At 31.2% G+C, this 15,898-nt stretch overlaps 1 protein-coding gene across 1 annotated transcript in view; it reads right to left on the reverse strand.

Annotated features, from left to right (window-relative positions):
- Positions 1–10,262: 10,262 nt before the first annotated feature.
- LOC129981112 (uncharacterized) overlaps positions 10,263–15,898 on the reverse strand; it is a 75,242-nt gene continuing 69,606 nt past the window's right edge. The window contains exons 4-5 of the mRNA XM_056091789.1: positions 13,239–15,166; positions 10,263–12,269 (exon numbers count right to left, since the gene is read on the reverse strand). Of these exons, the coding sequence (XP_055947764.1) occupies positions 11,489–12,269; positions 13,239–15,166 (2,709 nt within the window). The 3' untranslated portion in view covers positions 10,263–11,488. The remainder of the gene's footprint in view (positions 12,270–13,238; positions 15,167–15,898) is intronic.

Genomic DNA, 15,898 nt, shown 5'->3' on the forward strand with positions numbered 1-15,898 from the left:
TCGTATATGCATACTACAGCTCTTGCTATTTGCACATGCGCGGATAAGTGGAAAACACAGATACTGCTGTTTTACGCATGCGCGAATCGTAGCAGGAAAATAGTTAAAATCACAATTATAAAACTCATTTTTTTTTATTTTGATATGACTTCAATATACTAAAACCGTCCCCAATAAATGCCCTACAAAATGGTACAAATATCTCCAATGTCAGTTAATTTTTTTGGGCATAATGAGTTTTGAATCGTTGTTTAAAATCAGACGTAAATAAAGAAATATATCGTATATGCATACTACAGCTCTTGCTATTTGCACATGCGCGGATAAGTGGAAAACACAGATACTGCTGTTTTACGCATGCGCGAATCGTAGCAGGAAAATAGTTAAAAATCGCAATTATAAAACTCTTTTTTTTATTTTGATATGATTTCAATAAACTAAAACCTTCCCCAATAAATGAACTACAAAAAGTACAAATATCTCCAATATCAGTTAAGTATTTCTCGAGTTTTTTTTCTTTCAAATATACAGACACTTTCAGGAGACTTCATTTTATACCATGTATAGATAAAACAAGATTCAAATGGATGATAGATGAGATAAGAGATGATTCCCATTGATGAAGAAGGTATATGAATTGTACAATTTATTAAAAAATATTTGTTATATTTTTTGCTTTTCGAGTATTAAGAAATGAACACGTGTTAAAAAACATTTAGTTGTTAGCATTAATAAATGCATTTTTGAAATATTTTGTGAATAGGAGTTGTTAAAAGTTGTACAAAAGAGCTATCGTCGCCTCCTTATACCGTATACAAAAGCAGCAAACTAAGCTGAATTAATTTGGAGATAATGTCTTATAGAATATTTCATCTAAAATAAATATTATCTTTTATTATTGACGAGCTTCAAGGTGGAATGGACCATTTTTGCTGTACCACATTTCATGTTCAATTATAGTTGAACCTATCGATCATCCAAGAATTTTAAAGAAGAGCCGTCAATCCAAGAATTTGGCTCAGATGTTCAGGCACCTATTTATTAATAATTTTCAATGTAGTCATCAAATATTTATTGTATGTAGCACCGCAGCCCTCCAATCCCATGCATGGCATGAAGATGAAAATCTCCGCATCGTTTCAGTTCTTTAGTTACTTTAACCTTGCCAGGTATTTGGACTAGTGACAGTGGAACATCCAAATTATATCGACACGGAGTTGACTCTGAACTTATGCCTCCTGTTTATCAGGATTTGATTAATAAACTAATCGACATTCTGATATCTCTTGATGTAGGTGCTTTCTATAAGTTACACAAAAATTATCAGGATCATAGTTGATATATGCTGTATTATATTTGCAAGTGCAAAGAGTTTGAAACTAAAAATATGCTTTGAGATTTCTCTGATGAAACTGATAAAAAAATGAATCGTCATTAGGAAATCACAGAAGAAAAAAATCTGCAGCAGCTCGATTGATATTAAATAACTTTATTCGTTTAATATTTATGAAATGATAGATATCAGATATATTAACGTAACTGCGTCAGAGCTAATTTTTAATGAACCAACAATAAAGTATGTAGATACATATCATATAAAGAAATAAATGATTTCATGTTTTTAAAATACCTGATTAAATGTAATTATTAATTAATTTGTCATAATAAAAGCATAATTAATTTGTGTTTGATTTATTAATTACAATGTCCTTGAATTGCATTATGTTGATAAGAATTATCTCTAATAAGTTATCAGGGATAAATAGGATTCCGCTGTTTTGTCGAATTAGAATACTAAATAATAGTAAATAAAATCACGAAGTCGCTTACTATCTCAAGTTTATTTATTATAATAATTAAGAAAGTATTCGTTAGACTCCTCTACAGAATATAAAACCAATAACAGAATTTTAAAGGTTATAGCGATATCCTTTTACTAATGTTACTTTACCTTGCATCTAAATGTTCTGTAATATTCTTTATTCACTTATTAATTAAAAAATTATTAGTCAAATAAGTGAATTTAATGATATACAAATTTATTTTAACCAAAATGTATTTAAAACACCTCATAATGAGGCAATTCGTTTATTTACAGAAGTTCTTTCTCAAGTACAGATTTCGCCATTTGATTAGAAGACAAAAGCGAAACAGTTTTGTTTATGAAATTACGTGCGAACTTTCATTTCAATTATAAGCGCATGAATTACTTATTAATATATTTTCTCTGAGTCATAAAGCATTGTATACAATTGCGCAACTTTATATTTAAATTCTCTGTTGGTGCATGATATTAGTATTCAAGCAGCAGAGTGTAGAGTAGATACTTCATTAAGGAGTGAAATTAGTAATCTAAGGTTACCATTGTTTAAAACATTTTTTCAATGTTTTATTATTTGTACTTTAAAAGCGCGTAAAAAAAACAAGAAAAAGAGTTTGAATGACAGTATTACCGGAATTTCGGTAATTATGATATTAGATGAAATTTAATCTCGAACTGATTTTATTGATAGCATTTATAAAATGCAATGAATTTGTGTTCACAAACTTTTTAGCGCACTGCATGCAATTCTAAAATGTCATGCATTTTTCTAAAACAAGCAATTTTGAGAAATAATTGTTTGCTTCATAAAAATATAATGACAGAAGTAGTTCAACGACTTCCGTCTTTTGATTATTACTATTCTTACTAACTATCAACAACATCAAAAGAAACAATTTCTTTTGTTTTATAAAAATCTTGAGTCTTATTATCTATGTTGAACACCAGTAGTATTTATATTTAGTTTAATTGCTTTAATAGATGATATAAACTTTATATCAATTTGAAAAATAATGCTTCGGTAATTTGTCTTTATTAAAGTAATGATTGCTGACTTTAATGCATTTACTTGCCGGCGTCCTGGCAAAAGGGTAGCGCGTCTTCCCCGTGATCTAGACGTCCCGGGTTCGAGTCCCGGTTTGGACATGGCTGTTCTTCCGTTGTTCTATCTGTGAGATATGTGAATGTGCCCTCCTGTAAAAAGGGGTTGTGCAAGCGAATGAGTGATGCGTGAGTAGCAAAGTCGTACTCTTGGCCCTAGTTGGCGCTACTATAAAAACAAGAGACGCTCCCCCTCCAGCTTAAATCGCTGTCTTTGTAACAGCGAGTTAGTCCGTGGCAAGTGCCATAAGAAACAACAAACAACATGCATTTATTTGCAAAATTTCTGTGTACAGAAATTAAATACTTTAATATAATATTTAGTTTGCATTAAAAAATTAATATTTTGGATTCGGAGTGATTTCAAGAGAAATCAGTTTGAAATGAGTGATACAACCTTGCCACTAATATATACTACTGGTACTACTTAATATGCACAAATAATACAAATATTTGATATCTGACATCTGTTTGTTTTCTCTTTTTATTGAAGTTTTTAAACATTTTATTTTTTTGTTTAACTAGTTGAATTAAATAAATGACTTCTTAGTTAACATAAATTATTTTTTTTCACTTCTTAGATATTTTGAATCTGTGAAGTCTATTATCTTCTAGTGCTATTTATCTGAATCAAAGTGTAGTTTTTAATAGATACAAAAAAATGCATATTTGATTTTCAAGTAATTGTGTATTTCTATGAAGTAGTATTTTTATAATAATTGGCATGGAATTCTGCTTAAAATTTCAGTTCCGATCGATAAGAAAAGAAGCCTTAAAAAAAACCCTTCGATTTTCTGCCACTTTTGTAGAATTCACCCTCTAGTGATTAATGGCGAAAAATTGTCAAAGTTTGTAAGCTAATCAACTCTTTAGAAATTATTGTTCTCCAATGGCATACAGTTACTATAATAACCTTACTTGTGTATTTATAAATATTCTGGTAAATTTATTATTTTTAGAATCATCAAGTCTTTAATTAAACATCTTTTCGAATTTCTACAGCATTTTCTTGTTTTCGAATTTTGTTTTGTTTCTGTTGCCTGGTACTTCTTTGACTAGTAGCAGATAACATTTTACAAATTATAGCTAAGTTTTCATTTATATATACCATTATTATCAGCATCTTTAATGAGGAATACGAAGAACATCAGAAATATTTCAAATCTTGGTGATACTGTCGACTTTGTTGCTCCCCAAACTCAAAATGTCTTTTGAAATTTACCAAAATAAAAATAAAATCGAATATTTAAGTGAGTACTAATTATTCATGATCAACTGTTCATATTTCAAATCGTAAATGTGTTTTTATGGAAGATTTCATATAAAAGGATTCCAAATTTTTTGTGAAAAGTTTTATAGGAAGTGTGTATTCAAAGAATACTTATTTTATTGAAAGATGTCACTGAGTTTTTTTGAAATATTTTTCGAACAAGAATTTTTGTGTGTTTTTAACAACTATTTTTCATTAAAAGGAGTCTGTGATGTTAGATGGAATATTTCATTAAAAAAATCTTCACTAAAAGGAATTTTTTTTCTCGCATGTTTCATCTAGAGGAGTCTATGATTATCTCATTCTAAAGAGTTTTCTTTCATCTAATACGGATTATTTTAATAAAATGAAACTTGTTTTGCTTCATTAAATATTTTCATATTGATAAAAGTTTATTTTGTCCTGTCAGATTCTTCAAAAATATTGTCACATAAATATACTTTATTAAAAGTTCTTGTAATTAAGTTGGTAAAATATCGAACTTACAATCTGTTTGTCTATGAATCAAATCCCGGCTACAATGAACTAATCTGTCATTCAAATAAAGATGTCATTTATTGCTGATTTACAATCCAAGCAATTCTAAAACTTTCTCTAAAGTTCTGAATAAATGTTTCAGACTATTCTTTAAATGTATAAATTCTGAATCCCACAAGTTGTAGGCAAGTATTTTGATTTTCCATGTTCTAAGTTGCTTGGAATTAATATATCTAATGATTTCTTGTTAAATTAGGTTTTATTACTCCTTCCAAAATATTTCAATGCAGGATTATTTACAGGAATCAGCACACGTTTCATTCGAAAGAATTTTCATTTTTGTCTTTGAGTATCGCATATAAAGGCAGCAACAGTTTTAAAATAGGCCTTTCTTAAGTCATTTGCTGCCATGAACACGCCTGTTACATTTGATATGATCCTTTTCTCTTAGAAATTCAGACACAATCATTGCTAAATGTATGTGACCTGAAAAATGGATCTCTTATTCCCAAAGAAAGCAGCATTTTTTTGTACTTCTTTTTCCCAACTTTTTTCATCATAAATTGAAGTATTTATCTTAGACAATTCTCACTGTCATTCAAAATCTGAGTACAAAGTTAAATAAAAGTTATTGCGAAAGTTAAAAGTGCAAAGATCTTTGCGGAGGTTTTTATAGTTGTTTTCCACACAAATACATTCTGTTTTTTTTCTGGAAAGGAATCAAAACGTCTGCTAAATTAATATTCCTGTTGAGAAGTGGATCTGCAAGATCATGTTCTTTTTGATTTGAAATAGTTGATAAAAACTCTTTTTCATATCAAGGTTAAATATCCATGAAGTGAGTTTACTTTTTTTTTTCTTTTTTTTATGTAAGAGGCTTATTTGCATTTGAGTAAATTAATTAAAGATTGCTTTTATAATTTGAAACATAAAGCTTCATTTATACGTTTTGAAAAGTTTAACGGTTCATAAAATCTATGCAACAAAAGTAATTTGAAATAGAGGATAGAAAAATTGTCTCAATAAAATCCTGGTGAATGGATGAAATGTTCAAGTTAAAGTGATTCCTCTTTTGATGTTGATATTCTTAGAAAATGGATCGTAAAATATACCAATAACCATGACAAAATGTGTCACGTTCTTTTACTTAGATTTTGAAGCAATTATAATAATTAATTACTTATAGAAGTTATCATTTTTTTAGAACTGAATTTATGAATCTTGGTATCAGGCTTACGAATCTTTGGTATCAGGCTACATATACTGATATCAAGATAATTTGAAGTATCTTGGGTAATGCTTCTGGGTAATGTTATCTTCTTCATTCTTTGAAAATTACTAGACTTCAAAATATATGTTAAAACTAAAAGTAATTTACTGTTTTTTTTCGTTAGGATAATTATCTTCGGTTACTAAATTACCGAAAGTCTCTCTCTCTGTGTGTGTGGAATAAAGTGACACACTCTGGTTCGGGATTGGATATTGGGGTTTCATGGCGCAGGAGTTATTTGGCGCCAATCTAGTTTGGGAGTCCAGGGCTTAAATAAAGATTTTTTTTTTACAAGAATCATCTGCTCGTCTTCTATACGGATCTGAGTACATTATATATGGTTAAGCTTGTGGTGTAGTGTTACTCTGAGTAGAAAGTTAAATAAAAGTTATTACGAGAGTTTCCATTTTTGTCTTTGAGTATCGCATATAAACCAGCAACATGTATAAGGTTAAGGTTATATATAAGGTTAAGCACAAAAACTTTCATGATGGTAAAATATGCAAACTTTATAATTGTAATTTCAGTTTTGGTACCATCATAGTAACTCAATAGCAAACTAAATGTTCGCTTCTAATGGTGTGATATGACTTTAGAACAAAATACTAATTTATTAAACTTTTGCCGGTTTCACCTAAACAGAAAAGAGCAAGGAATGTATAAGCAGCCGTGGATATTAATTTTGAATATTGATGAATTAGCGTCTTGTCTACTAAACTGGGATACATTAAATTTCTTAAAAATTCTTCGATACGGCTAGAAATTATAAATTTCTTACTATTTCCCTATTACTTCCCTGAAATAGCCTAATAGCTTAGGCTTATCTCTCAGGTAAACTCACTAACAGAAAAACTCGCATTTAACTGTTACCAAATATTACAATTCTTATGGAAATTTTCAAAATTCTTTAACACATAAATGCTTTTGAATGCAATATTTCCGAGAAACAATAAATATTATAGAAATTAATTCAAGAAAAACGTAAACACAATTAAAATGCCATACGAAAGTAAGAAATCGGTTGTAAACAATTCCTAGTACACTTCGAAGAAACTTCGCTTGCATACTTCTGTTCACTCATACATTTCATTGCTTGAATAATCTCAAGAACAAGTGGCCGTCCATCCGTGTCTAAGCTTACGACAAAGTTACATTTACAACCCGAACAAATAACCGCATTTTGAGAATGAATTTGGGTCATTGTGGGGCACTCTTTCACATGTCATAGAAGCAAATTTAAATTGAACAGGTTTGTTTTTTAACTGATATCCATAAAACTATCATTACTTTCCTCTTCTGTTACATCTGACAAATCAGTGAATAAAACATTTATTATCTCAAATAACTTGTTTCATTACAAGGTGTGAAAATATGGAAATTATACTTTATATTGATGATTATAAAAATAAATTACTTCATCTTTTTCCATTTGTAACTACCCACAACGTAAAGGCATATCATTTTGCACATAAACTGAATTCAGTTTTAGATGTATATATCTTAAACGTTTGCACTCGGATGTCTCCTCTCAGGTGCCATTCAAGACGGGATATCATTTTGACGTTTTAAAGTAAACGTAAAAATAAAGAACTACATCTTATTACGCTTGTAAATAAATTTTTCGGGAAAATTCAACTTAAAACAATTGTATATAGTTATTTTTCCAAGCAATAATTACATTCTTGTAATACATGAATGCATGCGTACAACGAGTTTCTTTTCCAAGCGCAAAGGATTAAGAAATTAAGCCTTTGAATGATTTTGATAAGCCATTTGTATTATCATATTATTTGATTTTATATGAATCATTTATGCGCTTTAGTTCTCTATATTCATTATTTGAATGTTGGGAAAAGTTTTCTGTACATTAAATTTCCATAACAAAGTATGCTTCAAAGCCAATTGTAATACAGATTTCGAAAATGCAGATTATTGCAATTTTAGAGTGGGTTCATTATTGGAAATCTATGCCCAGTTTAATTCGATTGGATTTTTTGTGTAGAAATTTTGAGTATTTAAACGTAATTTTTATTCTTGCTGCATTCAATAAAATTTGGAATTTTTGATATGTTAGAAGTAATGTAAAAAGCATTCCAAGTATTTTTTACGAATATATTTGTTGGAAATGATTTTTGAATCTACCTAATGCAATTTATTTTAGTTCCAATAATTAGTTTTTGTATTTAATTCTAGGTTTTTACATTTTCCGATTTATATTTCAGGTCCTTTCAAGAATCGCCGAGGTAGTGATTAGTAGATTAGAGCAATTTGAAAGAGCTGAAAATTGCAAAGGTGCGGCTGAAGGACAATGACGTAACATTGAACAATGACCCAATGATGAGTAAGACAACTGAATGATTTTCCTTCCATACATGAAACTAAGATCTAAGCATCAATTCATCATACCAAGAGTTCTTAAAGAAGTTTTAATTTGCGCCAGACGGCGGTATTTAATTTATAAATGCTGTATATCTGCAAAATTAAACGAAAATTAGAATCCTAATCAATGTATGCATTATGATTCTGGATGCCTTGTTCTATATTTTGAGATTTGCCATACAAGAATTGTTTCGCAACATATCTAGATTTAAATCAAAATAGTAAACTCTTAAAAGTAGTTATTTTTTTGAATATCAAGGAGTAGAAAATAAAAGATTAGTATTTTTTGCCGACTCAAATCTACGATATTAGTATACTTCCACTCCTTAAGAAAGATCAAATGTGTAGAAACAACGTAATCGAAGTACAGTAATGTCGATATATTTTTCAGATTTTTGTCATGTTGAAGTTATATATATTAGATTAATATTTTAGATTTATATATCTGTTCGATTATGCTTAAAATCTATGAAGGCTCAATTAAGATGTTCATCTTCAGTCATAGGTTTGCTGCATTAATCATTAAAGGGCAAAAAGTTTCAAGAAATATGGATTTGGATGCTCGCATCATTTTGTCATGGAGCATCTCAGAAGGCCAAGAATATGGCAAGAGCCTTTGTATGGATCACAGAGCTCTGGCAATTGTCATTATTTACCTCTCCTTTTGTTAATTATATTTACTAAGTTATTTTTGATATGACAAAGTTTTGAATAAAATTGCAGCTAACAGAAGTGAAGAGCCTCATTATTGAAAACTTTGCTCTTTGAATTCTCGACCTCTAAAAACAAATTTTGAAACTCGAAATATTTTTGATCCGAGCTTCCAAATACAACTGACATGTTGGAACAAAAAAGTGGTTACTATTTTGTAATTGCAAGTCTTCAATAAGGAGAAACGAATCACAGCTTTTTTTTAAATGAGAAAGACAGTACGACCAAATCTAATGTTATAGGTTTTTTTACATAATACAAGCTATGAAAACGTATGGTGTTGGAGGGGAAAAAAAATTCAAATATTACTATTAACGGAGGAGAAAATCTATTAACATCGTGCATATAAATCTCGGTTTAATCAAAAGTGGTTGTTAAAGTAAAAGAAAGAACCAGCGCTCATGTACTAAAAGAATGAAGTACATGAAAGTATAAAAATTCTCTCAGTTCACAGATCCACACATTCTTTAAGGGTATAAATTTTGAGAGCATGCTTTAACAAAAGAAGAAGGGATTTTGAAATATTTATAGCCATTTGTCAGTAAAATTTGCTGGGAAATGAGAAATTTAGAATGGATATGTTGTCTGTTTATAAAACAATATCTAAAAATGAATTTTCTGCATGCCTTTTGGGAACTGCGCCCAGATTAGCTACGATTACAATTAGCGTTGTCACTGGGAAAATTTGAAAACAAAATTAACTAGGATGATGCTGATTCACTAATGTACCAGCAATGCTGGTACATTAGGGAATTTTCAATGATCACGCCGGGAAGATACTTAAGCAACAATTTAAGCGACCCTGTAATAGAATAAATAGTTAAATGGCTTTGTTAGATTCATATTAAAAATAAGTAAATTTCTTGGGTATGGCTGACAGTTTCAAAATTCCATTGCAATATGCAATAACTCAAGATTAGTAATAATTGGTTAATTTAATATTGAAGAAATTTTATTAAAATTTACTGCTCTATGAAACCAGCAGAACTAATGATTGCACATCATATATCAACGTTTAGATTTTGAAAAACATGCATGTATTCCTTTCTTAATTTATAAATAAATTCTGCAATATATTTCTTTAAATTTTTCCACACAAAAGAATATTCAACCAACTATTAAAAATGAATTAAAAAGTATGAAGTTTAAAAAAAGGGGCAAATTATTAAAAAATATTCTGTTCATTGAGAATCTGAAAAATAATATTACATGAGAATGGACGAGAGACACAATAGAATTACACATTTTTATTCACATAAGTACAATCCAAAGTTCACAAGACAAATTACAATTATGAACATCAAAACAGTCCCGAATTCATAACCCCACCTATACCACGAGGACAGGAAAAACTGCACCAAAAAATGTTCTCAGAAGCTCATGTTAAAATGTTAAATTAAGAGACATGAAGTCTTAAATGTTACTTAAGTGCAATATGATAACGCTGGCTTCTGTTCAACATTAAGTGATGCAGTTCTTGCGTTAGATAAAAAGTAAAAAAATGCATCAAGTGAAAGCATTTAAAAATATTTACATGTTTTGTAATTTACAATTTATTCTTTAAGAATTTAAAAAATGCATAAAAATTTGTTTAATGCATAAAAGAAACTTAAGCGGTTTGCCTTTAACTTGAAAGGACGATTAGTTTGGCACATGCACGATCTGTAGCATTAAATGCAAATTTAAATAAAGCCAAATAAAATTAAAATAACCTATTTTAGATTTGATTCACTTTACTATACCTTTCAGTATTATAATAAAAATTTCATACTTTATATATAAAAAATGAAGCTTTCTTTAATACTTATGCAGAAAAAATAGTGCAATTCACTAAATTGCTTTGCTGGCTAATAGAAAAGAACAGCAAGAAATTTAAAATTAAGAATTAAAACCTTAAATCCCATAACCCATTTAAAAAGCAAATATTCCCTAGAGGGAAATACGCATTGGAGCATTTTGGCAACTCGTAATTGGCTTCAGAAAGACAAGGAATTGCATGTTGGGTATTTTTGAACATGTCCAATGTGTTTTTTCAAATTTTCTTATAGATGCTCTGTTGCATTAACATTTCTTTCCCAGGGTAGGGGAGAGAGACAGTATCACACATAAGTTGAAAAAGTACAAAGAAAATAGTTCGTTTTTTATCCCAGAAAATGCACAGCAGTTAAGCTTGAAAATAGTACCCGAGAGCTGAATGACAGGTTTGACACGCGTACCAAAATGTCAACATATTAAAATGATAGCAAGGCACACATTGGTTTATGGATAGTTATGGCAATAAAAGCTCACTTCCTGTGAGCGGAATGGAAGATTTTCCAAAGATTTGGAACTTATAGTCCAATAAAGTTCGAAGGAACAATACAAAGAGGGAATTAAATAACAGTTAAATCTCACATATTCAAGTTTTTTTGTAGTAAAAATCAATTAAATTAAAAACACTAGAGATCACATGGGTTCTTCATCCACGATTATTGCTGTCGTATCCCGTGCTTCCTACCCACGGATATTTGGCGGGACATGGTTGGCAAGTCTTCATGTACCTGACGCCACCTTGATACCACACATTGCACACGGTTGGCGACGGACAGGGTGGAGGCCTATCTCGCCGCCGACAACCAAATGGTTCAAAATTCTTCAGTTGGCTGTTAGGTTTAGGATCTCTCATCCATTGTATTAGTTGCCAATTGGTGACCAACCAGACGTCATCTTTCTTTAAAATTTCATCCAAAAATTTCATGAAACCACGCCTGTGATGCTGAGTATTGAACCAAGCAGAATGGTAGAAAAGACCAAATGGTGCCCTATTGGTTTTGTAATGACGATTGAAATTTTTCATAAGCATCTTGGTGACTGCTTCTTCATCTTGAGGATTGGAACAGGCATCACCCATGGAGCAGCGTCCTCCCCTAAGGTCCACCCACATTACCATGCCTACTTCCCACAGCCCAGGATAAGACTTAGTTGGGCAGGGGAATATCATACATTCATGACTCAAGGCATAATCCAGTGTGTAGGGCCAGAAGGGAGGGTTGTTCTCGTACACCGGCATGGAGGAATCGTAGGTGAAATTGGCGTCGTACAACATTTCGAACATTTTGTTACCGCCAATTTGAAGAAAAGGTGCTCGCATACCTCGGATGTCTTCCATTTTGACTCCTCCGTACAGGTGCAGAATCTCTCTCTGTCCGTGAATTTCACGCATCCACTGATTCTTGGAGAATTTTTCGCCGTAACTATGACTGCAAGAAAAAGAAAAGAAAATTTTTTAAAAATAGGCAAATATTTTTAAGAAAGTGAAACATCATACCTATACTAGTGTTTGTATAGGTATGATACAAACAATATATACTACTGACACTAGTATACCTCAGTATACTAGTGTTTAATTTTTTCCATATAAGCTACTTGTATTTTTTGCCGAAATACTTTCATGGAATTTAAAATAAAATACTTACATTTGATATTTATTAAAATAAATACTTAGCTTATTAGATATATAAATGAAAGACAAATGTAGTAGTTAAGTAGAGACAAAAATGTCAATATTAAAAAAAAATGCAATTTTCACTGATATTATAGGGAAGTAATACAGATGAAGTGAAGCTTATAAAATTTTAATTAATAATTTCCTTAGTGCCGTAAACGATTGCTTAATTATACTGAGTTACAAGATAAATAATGTCATTCAGAAATAGTCATGGAGCAAAAATAGCCTAGATTTTATTTCCTTAAAAGATGTAAAAAAGCGCTTTTTCCTTGAGATGCCCCTTTCACAATTTAAATTACAAGTAAGAGTCAATGAATTCTGGAATGACTGAAAATATTAAATGCTTTAGTTTAGTATGGAATCTAACAATTAGAAATTTTAGCATAGGTGTTAGATATGTATATCTGTATTTCAAAGAAGTCAATCATTCCATAAGTCATGAATAATTCCTTTTTCCTTAACTGTTAAGAAAGCGCATCCGATATCTAGTATAAAAGTATTTCAAAATTTCATTGCTTATTTATTACGAACTACATATTTAATTGCTTATTTACATTTCATTTTAACTATCGAATTAAATTTTACGAATGATTTCACAGTAATGTTTAATTGGACAATTCTGCTCGTGCGGTTTAGTTTGGTATTAAACAGCATTTTGTGAGAAATTTGTCCAGATACTTTGGGCAGTAATGCGTAACGAATAAATTCAAAACTGACTTACGTGATGGAATGTGAAGCTATTTCGTGACCCTGTGAATACAAGCTTTGCACTTGGCCATAATCAGTCCATTCATGTGAAACATAGAAAGTTCCTAAAATGGGACAGCCATTAGGATTTGCTCGACCAGTGTAAAATAGTTCATCGTAGAGGTCGTTATTGAGGTCGTTTACAGCATCATCAAATGTCAGAAGAACCAGCTGTGGAGTCTCGTTGATACCAAGTCCACCTGGTATGTCTGTACCTCCACAGCGACAATCTGGTAGCCGACACTTTCTAGGATCACACTTTTGGGCCTGAGTATATGGTTCAGGTGTTGGATATTGATTTGGGGGACGTGTTGGCGGACCTTCTAGAACTTTATTACTAGTAACAGCAGGTTTTGTTGGCTTTGGAACTTGTGATAAAGGAGTCCTGGTTCTTATTTTAATAGGAGCTGGTGTTGTAGTTGTCGTTGTTGTGGTAGTAGTTGTGGTAGACTTGCGTGGTCTGGTCGGCCGAGTTCGTATTACTGTAGTGGGTCTAGTTGTCACTTCTGGTTGTTCTTCTGTATAGTAATCTGTGTAATCGTGTTTTAATTTATGGAAATCATCATAAACAGAATCTATATCGTAACTTTCAGATAATGAATCTTCTTTTTTTGAAGCATCATCAATTTTCGGAGGCTGGCGATTAGGCAAATTTGGATGTCTTTGAGGAACAACACTTTCTTTCTGAATGTCTGTGATACTAGGTAATTCAATAACATCAGGAATTTTGTCAATCTTTTTGGGTTGCCGTTGAATATTAGGGTAAGTTTCAAAATCAATTGGCTGGCCAGGAAATGTCAATTGAGACCCTTCATTTCTGTTTGGTTCAGATGGGTTACTGATAGAATCTTTGGCACTAGGATGACCTGCAACACTTTGATCTTGTTTTCTAATATTATCAGTAGTTCGACTAGTTTGTTCAGATAATTTTGTGTTCTTAGGGGCATTATTTCTGCTAGGCTCATGAACTAATTTTGTATAATCGATATCAATATCCGCAACTTTTGGTCGAGGGGCGGGTTCACGAAGTGAAAACTCTACATCTGGATCTTTACTTTTACCGTTATTTGTTCCGGCAATACTAGAATCCAAGATATTTCTATTTTGAGAATCATCTCTAGTCGAGTCCGCAGCACCAGTTCCACGAGTTTCTATATTTGATTCATATCTTATATTTTGAGGTAGTCGTCCAATATTTGAAGGTTGATCATCAAACTGAATTTCAGGTACAGTAGCGTTTTGTCTGCGTAAATTTCTGTCACTTTCGAAGTGAAAGTTATCGACATTGGCTTTCAGAGACAATTCGGTATTTCTTTTCAAGTCCTCCAGATCTTTGTTCAATTTCTTTTCAAGCTCCGGTAAATTTCGAGCAGGCACCAGCAATGGATCGGAATTCTTCGAAATTTCTTGGCTGTTTCCAGAAGCGGAATTTGGATTTTGTATTTTACGAATAGGAGTGATGATGTCGAAATCCCCATAGTCTTTGTGATCAGCATTATCATCGAATATTATTGGAGGTATAGTACCAAGATTTTTTCTGCCGTCTTCAAAATCAAATTTTTGCTCCTTACCATTTCCATTGGAGAAATCTATTACCACGCCTAGATCTTTAGAATGATCATTGCTATTCGGATAAATTTCTAATTTTCTTGGCTTAGTTGAGTGGGATTGGTCTTGGCTTTGTTGTTTATAATCTTCGTCATGTTCTTGTCTCCCTGTATTGGCGTTATAGATCGGTTTATCTAGGACACTATAATCGCCAAGTCCTGGAAGATGGGCTGATCCTGCAAAAGCATCTAAACCATGACCACCATCTGCAATGTGAATTCCTCCTTCAGAGTCCACCAAGGGTGGAGCTGCTTCCTCAATAACCAATGTACGATCATATGAATTCTGTGGTATCTAAGGAAAAAAAAAAACACCGATTAGTAAGCATATAAATTAAAAGCCAATATTCTCACTAATTCAAGGCTAGGGCATCGTGTTAAGAATTTTATTTGTTGTCGGATATTTTCGTAATTAAAATGTAGACAAATATCGTATTACTGATAACTGAATTAGCGTGAATTCCATATTGAACATTTTTATGAATATCTGGTGTACAGCTGAAATATCTTTTAAATTTAAACTAATTTCAATAGCCAAATAATTCAATAAAATTGTTCTAAAAAGATTAAGATTATAGAAGATTCTTTTTATGTTAGTATTATTAATCGTATTAGCACAATATATTTTCCGACATATCCACGATGTTCAATATTCTGAATGCCGGACGATAATGTGAGGATATCGTTACAATGTTGTTTGGCATTTCATACTAATAGGGAAGGAATTAAATACGGTCAATAAGGGAAAAATGCATTCTGAAACTAAATCTTATTGCAATTGTGAAAAATTTTGTACATAAGATTAGAAACACCGAAACTAATGCAATAGATTATATAATAAAATATAATACCTTCAAGTACCTATAAAATATTCAAATATTTGTGACTTTAGAGTACTCATACTTTAGAAAAATTCGGTCACTATATTACAGAAAACGAAGATTTCCAAAGAGAAACGGCTGTTTTATGCTAGATTGTATGAATTATTGGATGCTTCTTCAGAAAATTTCATTTGTTGAAAATCGAT

Source organism: Argiope bruennichi, chromosome 8, assembly GCF_947563725.1.
Source record: "Argiope bruennichi chromosome 8, qqArgBrue1.1, whole genome shotgun sequence".
Taxonomy (NCBI): Eukaryota; Metazoa; Arthropoda; class Arachnida; order Araneae; family Araneidae; genus Argiope; species Argiope bruennichi.